General features: G+C 46.0%; 1 protein-coding gene across 1 annotated transcript in view; it reads left to right on the top strand.

Moving 5' to 3' along the window:
• LOC124775545 (mucin-19-like) overlaps nucleotides 1–12,421 on the top strand; it is a 48,132-nt gene that overhangs the window by 25,486 nt on the left and 10,225 nt on the right. Inside the window, exons 2-6 of the mRNA XM_047250374.1 lie at nucleotides 9,366–10,261; nucleotides 10,292–10,429; nucleotides 10,472–10,739; nucleotides 10,822–11,318; nucleotides 11,545–12,410. Of these exons, the coding sequence (XP_047106330.1) occupies nucleotides 9,366–10,261; nucleotides 10,292–10,429; nucleotides 10,472–10,739; nucleotides 10,822–11,318; nucleotides 11,545–12,410 (2,665 nt within the window). The remainder of the gene's footprint in view (nucleotides 1–9,365; nucleotides 10,262–10,291; nucleotides 10,430–10,471; nucleotides 10,740–10,821; nucleotides 11,319–11,544; nucleotides 12,411–12,421) is intronic.

The following is a 12,421-nucleotide window of genomic DNA, read 5'->3' as shown; positions in this document are numbered from 1 at the left end:
GCGCAATGCTGTCCCGCCGTATTTCCATCCTCCAATTGCCACCCCGGTGTCCTACCGTAAATAGGAAGCGGCCGACTCTCCCACCACGTAAGCACGGCTGGTGCTTTGTACACACTTACCGCCTCGCTCCTGGTGTCCACAGGGTGACGGCACAAAATGTATTTCGTTAGATAGAGCAGCAATCAGTCGTGGAATTAAGTTGCTTTAATATGACATTTATAGTCACAACGCAGATCAGATTTCAGCCTGTGTCAGGTCATTATCAATGTAGTGCGGAATTGTAGCAGTTGTTCGTGCTCAAGTGAATGCTTACACAGTTCAACCATTATTGTATTTGTAGCAAAGACATCAAGTACCACTGATGGTTGACAGAATCAAATCGAGCCGCAAAGCAGCTCAAAGGGTATGCACAAATAATGGTTTGCTGGTAAGCGGTGGTTAGTGTAGAGTACGATGTCCCATTGTCACACCATGGCAAACGTTTAGGGAGTGTCGAGGAGCGGGAAGAGTTTGAACAATGATGTCGGGTTGATTAGAAACATAGTATCCTGGTTTGAGGGAATAGATGACTTGGGTGTTTAGGTGGAATGTAGACTGGGCTGCAAGGGAAGTTTCTTAGAGGGTGCGTGGCCTATGGAAGACGCGAATACTTTGTAAAACAGTGGGAATTTTTAAGTTAGAGGGTTTTATTAATATGATGAAAAGCTATAGTTGCACTAGTTTTGTGGCTGGTGCTTGGCTTTGCACTTGGAGAAATAGGTTTGATAGGTCAGTAGTAGTACAAACAGAGTCCTGGTGCATTTTGTTTGAGTGGGTTGTACATACTCATGGGTAAGGAAACATTGAGATCCAAATGATCACACTCTCGTCCACTTAACCTATGTTCAGTTAAGTGGTTTATGAACCCCTGGAGGTTATGACTTGAAAATAATCCATCCTTCTGAGAAACCCCCATCGCTCCCACTACCATCCTTCTCCCCTACCACTCTCAGAAAAAGGGCAATTTTTTGTCACCCACATCCAGTTCAGTTCTGAGCACCCCCCTCCCCCCAGCCCTGGCATCCTCTCACCTCCCTAACTTACTCCCTCCCCCCACCACACCACACAACCTGGAAATTGCCAGGAAAAAGACAGTCTGTGCTGGAGAGGGAGAGGAAGGATTCAAGACACAAAATTCAAAATGATGTCAACAAAAAACTCAGTTTGCATTCCCTTTATTTAATCAGTTAGAGGCAGTTCACATCTGTAGCCCCTGTCCCAACTTCCCATGATGTAATAACTACAAGCACTGAGGAATGGAATGAAGTGCGGTATATTAACCTCCATTTTGGGTCTTTGGATGTGTGTCTGTTATCCTGGCTCCACTGGGCACCTGTCTGAGGCCAAGCACACCCATTTGCGCACCATGGAGGTCAAAACCCATCATGCGTCCTGATTACAGATCATAATACTAAATACCATGGACCACAGACTGGAAATTGGCGTGCTTTGATATTCGATACTGGAGAAACCACCTCTGCTCTCTCTCAAGTGGCTACTTTCTTTGTAACACCTGTGCCTCAAACCTGTAAACCAATGGGAAGTGTCTACCTGCCCAAGGGGCCTTAATTTGTTCTCGTGACCCCCCAAACAAAGAATTAGGTGGCGACAATCTTTTGATCAGGGAATTCCAGACTCGCTTCCTGTTTCTGTGAACACATACATGAACCAACATGTCCAAACACACTTTCCTCTTCAGAATACTCTATTCCTATTGGCTAAGAAAGGAGAGCTGGCATAATTGTGATATAAAAAATGGTGCAGAAGAGTCCATTTCTACTACACAATAAAATTAATTGTTCATCAATTTACAATAGTCAAATAGATCAATTACAACACTCACCATCACCTTACAATGATTCTTATTCAGACTAAAACATATTTTCAACGTTTGAGAATCAGACACATACATATATCTTGCAAACCAAAAGGATTTCCATCACAAATAGATTATAGCATTGAATATGCCTGAGGTTTTCTTTCCACCTATGTTTGAGAACACAAGCACCATCCTCTGCCGCAATGTTTACACCTTGCAGTAAACATATCTCGTGTAAAGATCCCTCTGATCACTCACTCTCGCGATCACAAACTGCAGGAGGGCAGGAAAGAGCGTCCACGCCAGGTACAGTGGTAGTTGCGTGGCCATCTCCAGGTGTCCACACTCTGGCCATACCAGACGCTCAGAGGCTAGAGAGACTGTCACCGTGAGTGCCAAGTGGGCAACTGATCACGTTGCAATAATCGTCCAGTGCACTCATTTGCGGTATTGAATCTTTTCACGCAACACACACATCCGTTTCTGTCGCCGCTCAACTAGCGTAATGGTTGCAGCTGCGGCCAAGAGACAAGTCGGAGCATTCTTTGTACCTGCCAGTTGTGCACGGCGAAGCCGCGGCTTCCGGTCGGCAAAAGCTTCCTGCCCACTCCTGCTGCTGGCCGTAGCACACTGCGAGAGAAGGAGGTGTAGCTTGAACATACAGTTCTAATTCCACCCCCGACATAGTTCCCTAGTTTAAAAAATCCACTTTGCCCGATCTCAGACATGGATGCTGTCTTCCATGCAGCTCGAATTTCTCATGCAAATTGGTGATTCCTCCCTTTCATAAAAGTTATTTTCGAAGACAGAAGGAATTGTAGCATACACATGTCCTGACATCGCTAAATTATAGTTACTCTCAGCTAGTAAAAAACTGTAAATCTGTTACGTGCTGCTTCACCGGGCCGTAATATTAAACTCATTTTTGACGCGTGACAGAGTGCTAAGAGCATGCTCTACTTTTGTCACAAGATGCCTCTTCACTCTAGAACTCTCTTAAGGTAGCAATTTCGTGAGGGGCAGCTTCCCTCCATCCCACAGACACTTAGCACACAAAATAGCGCAATTGAGCTAGGAGCTTACAACTGGATTGCTAGTACATCCAAATTTATATTGTATGACCGGAAAATCACGTGACCAGAAGTACCGCCCTCTTGCATCTTTAAAGTATAAAAACAGGCTCGGCAGCCACAACCATCAGTCTTCTGTGGTAGTTGAAGGTGTCAATATGCATTCCTCCAAAGCACTTAACATGCCTCAGCTCTTGGGGAGGAGGATGAGATCAACTGACTAACGCTTTGGTTTATGGTTACTATTGGAGCACCTGGACATCTTGTTTCTGACACTGGTAACATAAATTACGCTGAAAATAGTGCGCACCTTGGCAAGAAGAAGTTAAATATGCTTCCTACTATTACGGCACTGTTTTGTGATTGTACTCTGGTAGTTAAAGTCTGTGATCAAGTGGACTTAGAGGACCAGCTGGAGAAGGGACGAACAGTAATGTTAAAGAAGGAAACGTGTCGTTCATTTAACTGTAATCTCGGTAGTAATTTCTCTAAATTTGTGCCGCAAGACATGGTGTAAATTCTAAGCTACAGTTTCCCTAACATGGAAACAGCAATGTTACAGCAAGAGGAATTTTAGGTAAAAACGGAAAGGAAGCAATTGCAACCATGTCGAATAGATATAAAAATACTATAGCTATGCGATATAAAGTGGAATTAGCTAAAGTTAAAATTGAATATTGCCGCAGCTACTTGTAGACGACCATTACATTTTGGATTTGGACCTAAGGCAAGATTTCCCTCGGATTTTTAATAAAATCGAGATATGCGACTACTTAATATCAAACCACGACTTCTGCATGGAGGAGACAGCCAGGAAACCCGCAAGTGATTGTGAATAACGATAAGACAGTTGGAATAGGCTATTTTTATGTGACCTCCACCTGTAGAGTAAAGATTCGTAAGAAATTTTTATCTTAAATCACAAACCCAGGTGTGAACAAGTTACCAGTAACACCTTATAGATTTTATAAAGTGTCAAACCAAGCGACTTCAAGAAACTTTTCCGTCGTTCTTGGCTAAACAGCATGGTATTATTAGACTGGAGGCTACAACATACAACTACAGAATGTATCGCTTGTTTGACCCTGTAGAAAACTGTATAAGTGTTTTAAACTCTAGCAAATAGTGTTCACAAAGTGTTCCACAGTATTCTGTGTCAATCAAATCCATTTCGTGTTAGCTGACTAATAACTTAAAGAACAGCTGTTGTGTAGTGTTTAATAACGTTCTACAGTTTGTCTACTAGGGTAATAAGACTACCCAAAGACTGACAGGTGTGCAAGTATGTCTCCCAGATTCTCAAGACCGAGAAAAGCTCACAAGTTATGCTCTGTCTGTATACAATTTTAATTAGAGATTCACCAACTGCGGCATAATCGCGTGTACAAACAGTGATTCAATACTGTAAAATGCTTTTTTATTCCATTCTCTGATCACAAATGAATTTTTTAGACGATGACCGGTTGCAGTCTGTAATGACCATCTTCAGATCAAAAATATATAAATATATATATCTAGTGAGCAGTGTGTCTTTTAACATAAAACAGCAATGTGTATCACAACATACTGTCATACACCAGGGAAATGTACAGATAAAATATGGTATAACGTAACTTTTTTACACCATGTCCTAGAGGGATACGGCCATAATGGCATCGTCGAAACATATAAATATAATTTAAAATATGGTGTAGAATAGGCCACATCGTCCACATAGTGATTATTGCCAGCTAGCTACTGAGATACAGTAGCATCCAGAAACCTGTTAGCCTAAACCCTCCCTAGATGTCGCTACTGTGGGCTTGCTTATATGTAGTCATCATTTACGCAAAAACAAAATCTGATAAAAGCACATTAAACAAAATGCATGGAGCAGACTTATTAAGATTAATGACTATCATAGAAACCAATTGTGATACATTAAAAGATGAATGCAGTTACCCATGCAAAATTATTAAAAGAAAATATATGAAGGGTATAGGTCGACCCTTTTTTTATGGTGAATTTACGGTCAACAGTTAATATAGCGTAATACATTGCCTGTGGCAACCTATAAATTGCAAACAGGTTTCTGGATGCTACTGTATCTCAGTAGCTAGTTGGCAATAATCGCTACGTGGACGATGTGGCCTATGCTACACCATATTTGAAATAAAAAAAATTATATTTATATGTTTTGACGATGCCATTATGGCCGTATCACTTTAGGACATGGTGTAAGAAAGGTACGTTATACCATATTTTATCTGTATTTTTCCCGGGTGTATGACGGTATGTTGTGATACATGTTGCTGTTTTATGTTAAAAGACACACTGCTCACTAGATGTATATATTTATATATTTTTGATCTGAAGATGGTCATTAAAGACTGAAACTGGTCATCGTCTAAACAATTCATTTGTGATCAGAGACTAGAATAAAAGAGCATTTTACAGTATTGGATCACTGTTTGTACACACGATTATGTCGCAGCTGGTGAAACTAGTGCCATGTCTGGGGTACGACAGAGTCAAAAGGCTCTGTAAAGTGAAGCAGAAAATTAGTACCGAGGTAATGAATATTAGATTCAAGAAGCAGTGTCTTGCAGCAGGTGTCACACCGAATTATGCGAAAGTGAACATTAAACAACGGTCAGCCCTCGCCTTGGTAATCAAAGCCAAAAGTGAGAAGAACTGGATTAGGGCCCAATTACGTGAATCGCGCAAACATAAAGACTTGCTAAGTAAAGAGGCTTTCGATTTACATTTGAAACTAAGTAACGAACTGTCTAGCACTCAGTTTCAGTTTGTTTGGCAAGAAATTTCTAACAGAATAAGAATTAATCTTGAAAGAATAGAAAAGAGGCATATCAAAAAGTTAGGCGTATTGCTAAAGCGTCAGAAGGCTAATGTTTCAAAAAGTAAGGATGGCGTGGGACAACATCACTTTTTTAATAGAGTAGCTAACCTGAAAAATATCGAATTGAATGAGGATTAAAATTATCTGCTGAATAAAGGTTTACAACACAATATAACTCCTAATCCTAATAATCGAACCATTACAAGAGTCACAGTCGAAACTAAAATGGCGTGTGAAGCAGCTAAGATGACGAAACTAAAAGTTGCGGACAGAGCCGTTAAAGTTAATAAAGCTTTATCTAGTCAGTGTAAATCTCCTAATGCCGGCAATCATGAGAGTCGCATCTTAAGAAACCTTAATACTAAGTTAAAAATAGAGAAGGCAATGGTCATTCGCGCAGATAAGGGTAATACAGCGGTCATTATATGTGAAGAGGACTATATTAAGAAAACGGAGGAATTCTTCTCTGAAAATGAGATAATAGAAATTCACAAAGACCTGACACAGAAGTTCCAAATAGATCTACGGAAAAAGGTAGACAGCTCCCAGTTTCTGCTTAACGATTATGAAAAGAAATCGCTAAAAATGATGAATCCTAAGCTCCCCCAACTGAGATCGCACGTTAAGATACATAAGAAAGGTAACCCAGTCCGTCCAATTGTTAACAATTTGTCATCGCCATGTTGTAAACTAAATAAGTTTCTTAACAACAAACTTAAAGCGGTGTACACTTTCTCTACCATTTTCGGGGTGAAAAACAGTTCTGACCTTGCTAATGCGATTAAGGACATACATATTCCAAATAATGCGACATTACTTCCCTAGATCTAAAAAACCTCTACAGTAGTGTCCCCATAAAGGAAACTATTCAGATTATTAAACGTAATCTGCGAACTCATAACAAGATTAGTACTGCAGAATACACAGAATTAATGGAACTTTTAGAATTGGCGTTAACTTATAACTATTTTACATTCAATGACAAAATGTATCAACAAAAAGATGGCCTTGGGATGGGTAACAGTTTGGCTGGTACGTTAGCAGACATTTTCATGGACGACTTGGAATGTAAGTTCTTTGCTAAGTTTCCACGACTGAAAGACAAGACCATATATTATAAACGTTTTGCCGATGACATCTTGTTATTGTTAGAGGGGGACGAGAATGAAGTTATCGCATTTGCTCCAGCCATAGGCAACATGCACCAAGAAATAGCGTTTACTACAGAAATAGAAGACGCGGGCTCAATTAACTATTTAGATCTTACGATTAAGAAGATTGATAACAGACATAAATTTTCGATTTCCAGAAAACCTGCATGTACAGATATTATTATTGGAGCCAGTTCATGCCATCCGCCTCGATATAAAAGGGTTTTTTCACCACTATGATCCACCGACTTTTTAGATTAGCATTGGCCGACAGTGAAATGCGCCAAGAACTTAGCATATTAAAGCAAATTGCAGTAGACAACGGTTTTTAAGTTTAAGATGTTATGCGTCCATACAATCATCTAGACCCACAATCATCTAGAAAAAAGGAAGAATAAAGAAAATCTAAAAACTATTCCAATGAAATTTTACGGAAAAGTGTCCCAACAAATAGAAAAGTGTTTGAATAAATGTAAGGTTAGATGTGGTTTTCAAGTTAACAACACTCTGAAACTCCGTTTAAAGCACAGCAAAGACTCTTATAAATTTGACGGTTCTGGGGTTTATAAAATCATTTGTAGTATTTGTGACAAATTTTACATCGGTCAAACTGGCCACTCTTTTAGAATTACATTCACGGAGCCTTTGCAAGCACATAACAGAACTGCATTAGGAATGCATTTAGCAGAAACCGCCCACACTGTAGACAATATCGAGAGGTGTATGCGTATTTCACACAGGGCAGAGAAGGGTCGGGCTCTCAACTTGTTGGAGTAGTTAGAAATTCACAACGCCTACTTTGCTTTGTTTGACAATATACTATAATAAGCAAATAATGCCTCGTGTACTTATACCCAGCCTCACTTGATGAGTTATGTTGAGAACAGAAGGCATTTCCCTTACTTCCACACAGTAGTAGCTCTAATCCTGTAACTGATTATATACTACCTACCCATGCAGTATATAGCCAAACTATATAATTTTATTTATTGAATGCTTATATGTCGTTTAAAAGTTTTCCGTGGAAGACATGTCACGATGCATGTGAAAGCCCTCTGTTGGTAAAGTTCTTACGATCGGTGCACACCTACATAAGATCCTAGCGGCCGACCCAACAGAGAGCGCCGTTCATTGATCTGTCTCTTTTTCAGCTGTCATATAGACATTTTATCTTTCATAAGCAATTTATAGGTTGCCATAGGCAATGCATTACGTTATATTAACTGTTGACACTAAATTCCCCATAAAAAAGGGTCGGTCCTATACTCTTCGTATGTTTTTTTTTTTTTAATAATTTTACGTGGGTAACTGCATTCATCTTTAAATGTATCACAATTGGTTTCTATGATAGTCATTAATTTTAGTAGGTCTGCTACATACATTATATCTAATGTGTTTTTATAAGATTATGTTTTTGCGTAAATCATGGCTACATATGTAAGCAAGCCCACAGTAGCGACATCTAGGGAGGGTTTAGGCAAACAGGTTTCTGGATAATACTGTACCTCAGTAGCTAGTTTCTTTTTTTTTACTTTATTGTTATTTTAAAGCCTGTACAACAGGCAGGCTGTCAGCAGCACACTACGCTGCTCTTCAGCCATAGAATATACAAGGAGCAAAAACAGTGAGAAGACACATAAGTTACAGAACGATGGGCAATAAAACAGGAGACACATAGAGACAAACACGGAGCCGTTCACACTCGTCGATAATCCACACTGCTAACGATGAGACGACGCACAAACACTGAAGATGACGATGGCACTGGTGAACGATGGAGTGTGACGGTGAACACTGAACACTAAACACGACGGCACACACGAAACACTGATGGCGGTGATCTCCGGCGCGCGAATGTCCACTTAGCGTGTGCGAGTCCGGGGACCTGCCAAGAGGGGAACAGAGATGAGGTGGGGGAGAGGCGATAAAAAGGATGCCAATGGCTGAGGAGACGGGGACAGGGGAGGGGAGGCCCAGGGGAGGAGGGGGGAGAAAAGGAGGAGGGAGGGAAAAGGGAGAGAAGGGAGGGAGGGAGCCCAGAGGAGCAAGCACAGGAGGAGGGCGGGAGGATAAAAGTTGGTAGGAGGGGTAGATGGAGGGGTGGAGGGTCAGTAGCTAGTTAGCAATAATCACTATGTGGACGATGTAGCCTATTCTATACCATATTTTAAAACTATGTGACGATGATATCTTGTGATACATACTGCTGTTTTATGTTAAAAGACACACTGCTCACTAGATGTATATATTTGTGTATATTAGATCTGAAGATGGTCATTACAGACTGTAACCGGTCATCGTCTAAAGAATTCATGTGATCAGAACCTGGAATAAAAATGCATATGTAGAGGTTCTTACCACATACATCTCCGGTGGTACCTCGAAATGAGTACCACCCTTCAATTCGTGTCAGTCACTGATCGAAGTGTTACAGTTGTACGTGGCAGCAAGCCAGCAGACGTCCAGCCAGCCAGCAGCGTCACAGCCAAGCAGCAGCAGCAGCAGCAAAAGCGGTTGCAGCTTTCCAGCAGGCAAGCCAGCAGCAGCGGTCCAGCAAGCATCAGCGGTCCAGCCAGCAGCAGCAGTCCAGCCTGCAATCTGAAGCAGCAGTCCGGCCAGGCAGCAGCATTCCAGCCAGCCAGCCCGCAGCAGCAGTGGTCCAGCCAGCAGCAGCGGTCCAGCCAGCAGCAGTGGTCCAGCCAGCAATAGCGATACAGCCAGCACGAGCAGTCCAGTCAGCAGCAGCGAACCAGCCAGCAGCAGCAGTCCAGCCAGCAGCAGTGATCCAGCCAGCAGCGGCGGTCCAACCAGCAGCAGTGGTTCAACCAGTAGCAGTGATCCAGGAAGCAGCAGTGATCCGGCCAGAAGCAGGCATCCAGCCAGCAGCAGCATCCAGCCAGCAGCAGAGGTCCAGCCAGCAGCAGCTAACCAGCAGCAGCAGCTGTCCCGCCAGCAGCAGCGGTACAGCCAGTAGCAGCGGTCCAGCCAGCAGCTGCGATCCCACCAGCAGCAGCGGTCCAGCCAGCAGCAGCAATCCAGCCAGCAAGAGTGGTCCAGCCAGCAGCAATGAACCAGCCAGCAGCAGCGGTCCAGCCAGCAGCAGCGGTCGGGCCAACAGACGAGATCAAGCCAGCAGCAGTGATCAAGCCAGCAGCAGCGACCCAGCGAGCAACAGCGGTCCAGTCAGCTGCAGTGATAAAGCAAGCAGCAGTGGTCCAGCCAGCAGCAGAAACATCAGCAGCAGCAGCAGCAGTGGTAGCAGTCGCAGAGTCCAGTCAGCCAGCCAGCAGCAGTGGTCCAACCAGCAGCGGCGGTCCAGCCAGCAGGAGCAGTCCAGCCAGCAGTAACAGTCCAGCCAGCAATTGCGGTCCAGCCAGCAGCAGCAGTTCAGCCAGCAGCAACAGTCCTGCCAGCAACAGCGAACCAGCCAGCAGCAGCAATCCAGCCAGAAGCAGCGGTCCAGCCAGCAGCAGCGGTCCAGCCAGCAGCAGCAGCCCAGCCAGCAGCAGCAGTCCAGCCAGCAGCAGTGATCCAGCCAGCAGCAGCGGTCCAGCCAGCAGCAGAAACAGCAGCAGCAGCAGCAGTACCAGTCGCAGAGGCCAGCCAGCCAGCCAGCAGCAGTGGTAAAGCCAGCAGCGGCGGCCCAGCTAGCAGCAGCGGCACAGCCACCAGCAATAGTCATGCCTGCAGTATCGGTCCAACCAGCTGAAGCGAACCAGCCAACAGCAGTGGTCCAGCCAGCAGCAGTGGTCCAGCCAGCAGCGATGGTCCAGCCAGCAGCAGCAATCCAGCCAGTAGCAGCGATCCAGAAAGCAGCAGCGGTACAGGGAGCACCAGTGATCCAGCCAGCAGCAGTGGTCCAACCAGCAGCAGCAAGAGCAGCAGCAGCGGTAGCAGTTGTAGAGTTCCAGCGAGTCAGCCAGCCAGCCAGCAGCAGTGATCCATCCAGAAGTGGCGGCCCAGCCAGCTGCAGCGGTCCAGACTGAAGCAGCGATCCAGCCAGCAGCAGCAGTTAAGCCAGCAGCAGCAGACCAGCCATCAGCAGCAGTCCAGCCAGCAGCAGTGGTCCAGCCAACAGACGTGGTACAGCCAGCTGCAGCATTCCAGCCAGCAGCAGCGATCCATTCAGCGGCAGTAGTCCATCCAGCACAAGCGATCCAACCAACATCAGTTGTCCAGCCAGCAGCAGCGATACAGCCAGCAGCAGCGATCAAGCCAGCAGCAGCGGTCCAGCCAGCTCCAGCCAGCCAGCAGAGTCTAGCCAGCCAGCAGCGGACCAGCCAGCATCAGCGGTCCAGCCAGCATAGGCCATCCAGCCAGCAGCAGCTGTCCAGCCGTCAGCAGCAATCCAGCCAGGAGGAGCATTCCAGCCAGCAGCAGCAAATCAGCCAGCAGCAGCGGTTCATTTAGCAGCAGCGGTGAAGCCAGCAGCAGCAGTCCAGCCAGCAGCAGCGACCCAGCTAGCAGCAGCGTTCCAGCTAGCAGCAGTGGTCCAGCCAGCAGCAGCGATCCAGCCAGCAGCAGTGGTCCACCCAGCAGCTGAAACAGCAGCAGCAGCAGCATTAGCAGTCGCAGAGGCCAGCCAGCCAGCCAGCAGCAGTGGTCCAGCCAGTGGCAGTGAACCAGCCAGCAGCAGCGGTCCAGCCAGCAGCAGAAACAGCAGCAGCAGCAGCAGCAGCAGCAGCAGCAGCAGTACCAGTTGCAGAGGCCAGCCAGCCAGCCAGCAGCAGTGGTAAAGCCAGCAGCGGCGGCCCAGCTAGCAGCAGCGGCACAGCCACCAGCAATAGTCCAGCCTACAGTATCGGTCCAAGCAGCTGAAGCGAACCAGCCAACAGCAGTGGTCCAGCCAGCAACAGTGGTCCAGCCAGCAGCAATGGTCCAGCCAGCAGCAGCAATCCAGCCAGTAGCAGCGATCCAGAAAGCAGCAGCGGTACAGGGAGCACCAGCGATCCAGCCAGCAGCAGTGGTCCAGCCAGCAGCAACAAGAGCAGCAGCAGCGGTAGCAGTTGTAGAGTTCCAGCCAGCCAGCCAGCCAGCAGCAGTGACCCATCCAGAAGTGGCGGCCCAGACAGCAGCAGCGGTCCAGACTGAAGCAGCGATCCAGCCAGCAGCAGCAGTTAAGCCAGCAGCAGCAGACCAGCCATCAGCAGCAGTCCAGCCAGCAGCAGTGGTCCAGCCAACAGACGTGGTACAGCCAGCTGCAGCAATCCAGCCAGCAGCAGCGATCCATTCAGCGGCAGTAGTCCATCCAGCAGAAGTGATACAACCAACATCAGTTGTCCAGCCAGCAGCGGCGATACAGCCAGCAGCAGCGATCAAGCCAGCAGCAGCGGTCCAGCCAGCTCCAGCCAGCCAGCAGAGTCTAGCCAGCCAGCAGCGGTCCAGCCAGCAGCAGCGGTCCAGCAAGCAACAGCCATCCAGCCAGCAGCAGCTGTCCAGCCGTCAGCAGCAATCCAGCCAGGAGGAGCATTCCAGCCAGCAGCAGCATATCAGCCAGCAGCAG

This window comes from Schistocerca piceifrons, chromosome 2 (genome assembly GCF_021461385.2).
Source record: "Schistocerca piceifrons isolate TAMUIC-IGC-003096 chromosome 2, iqSchPice1.1, whole genome shotgun sequence".
Lineage (NCBI taxonomy): Eukaryota > Metazoa > Arthropoda > Insecta > Orthoptera > Acrididae > Schistocerca > Schistocerca piceifrons.
This window is presented reverse-complemented; position numbering and strand designations above follow the sequence as displayed.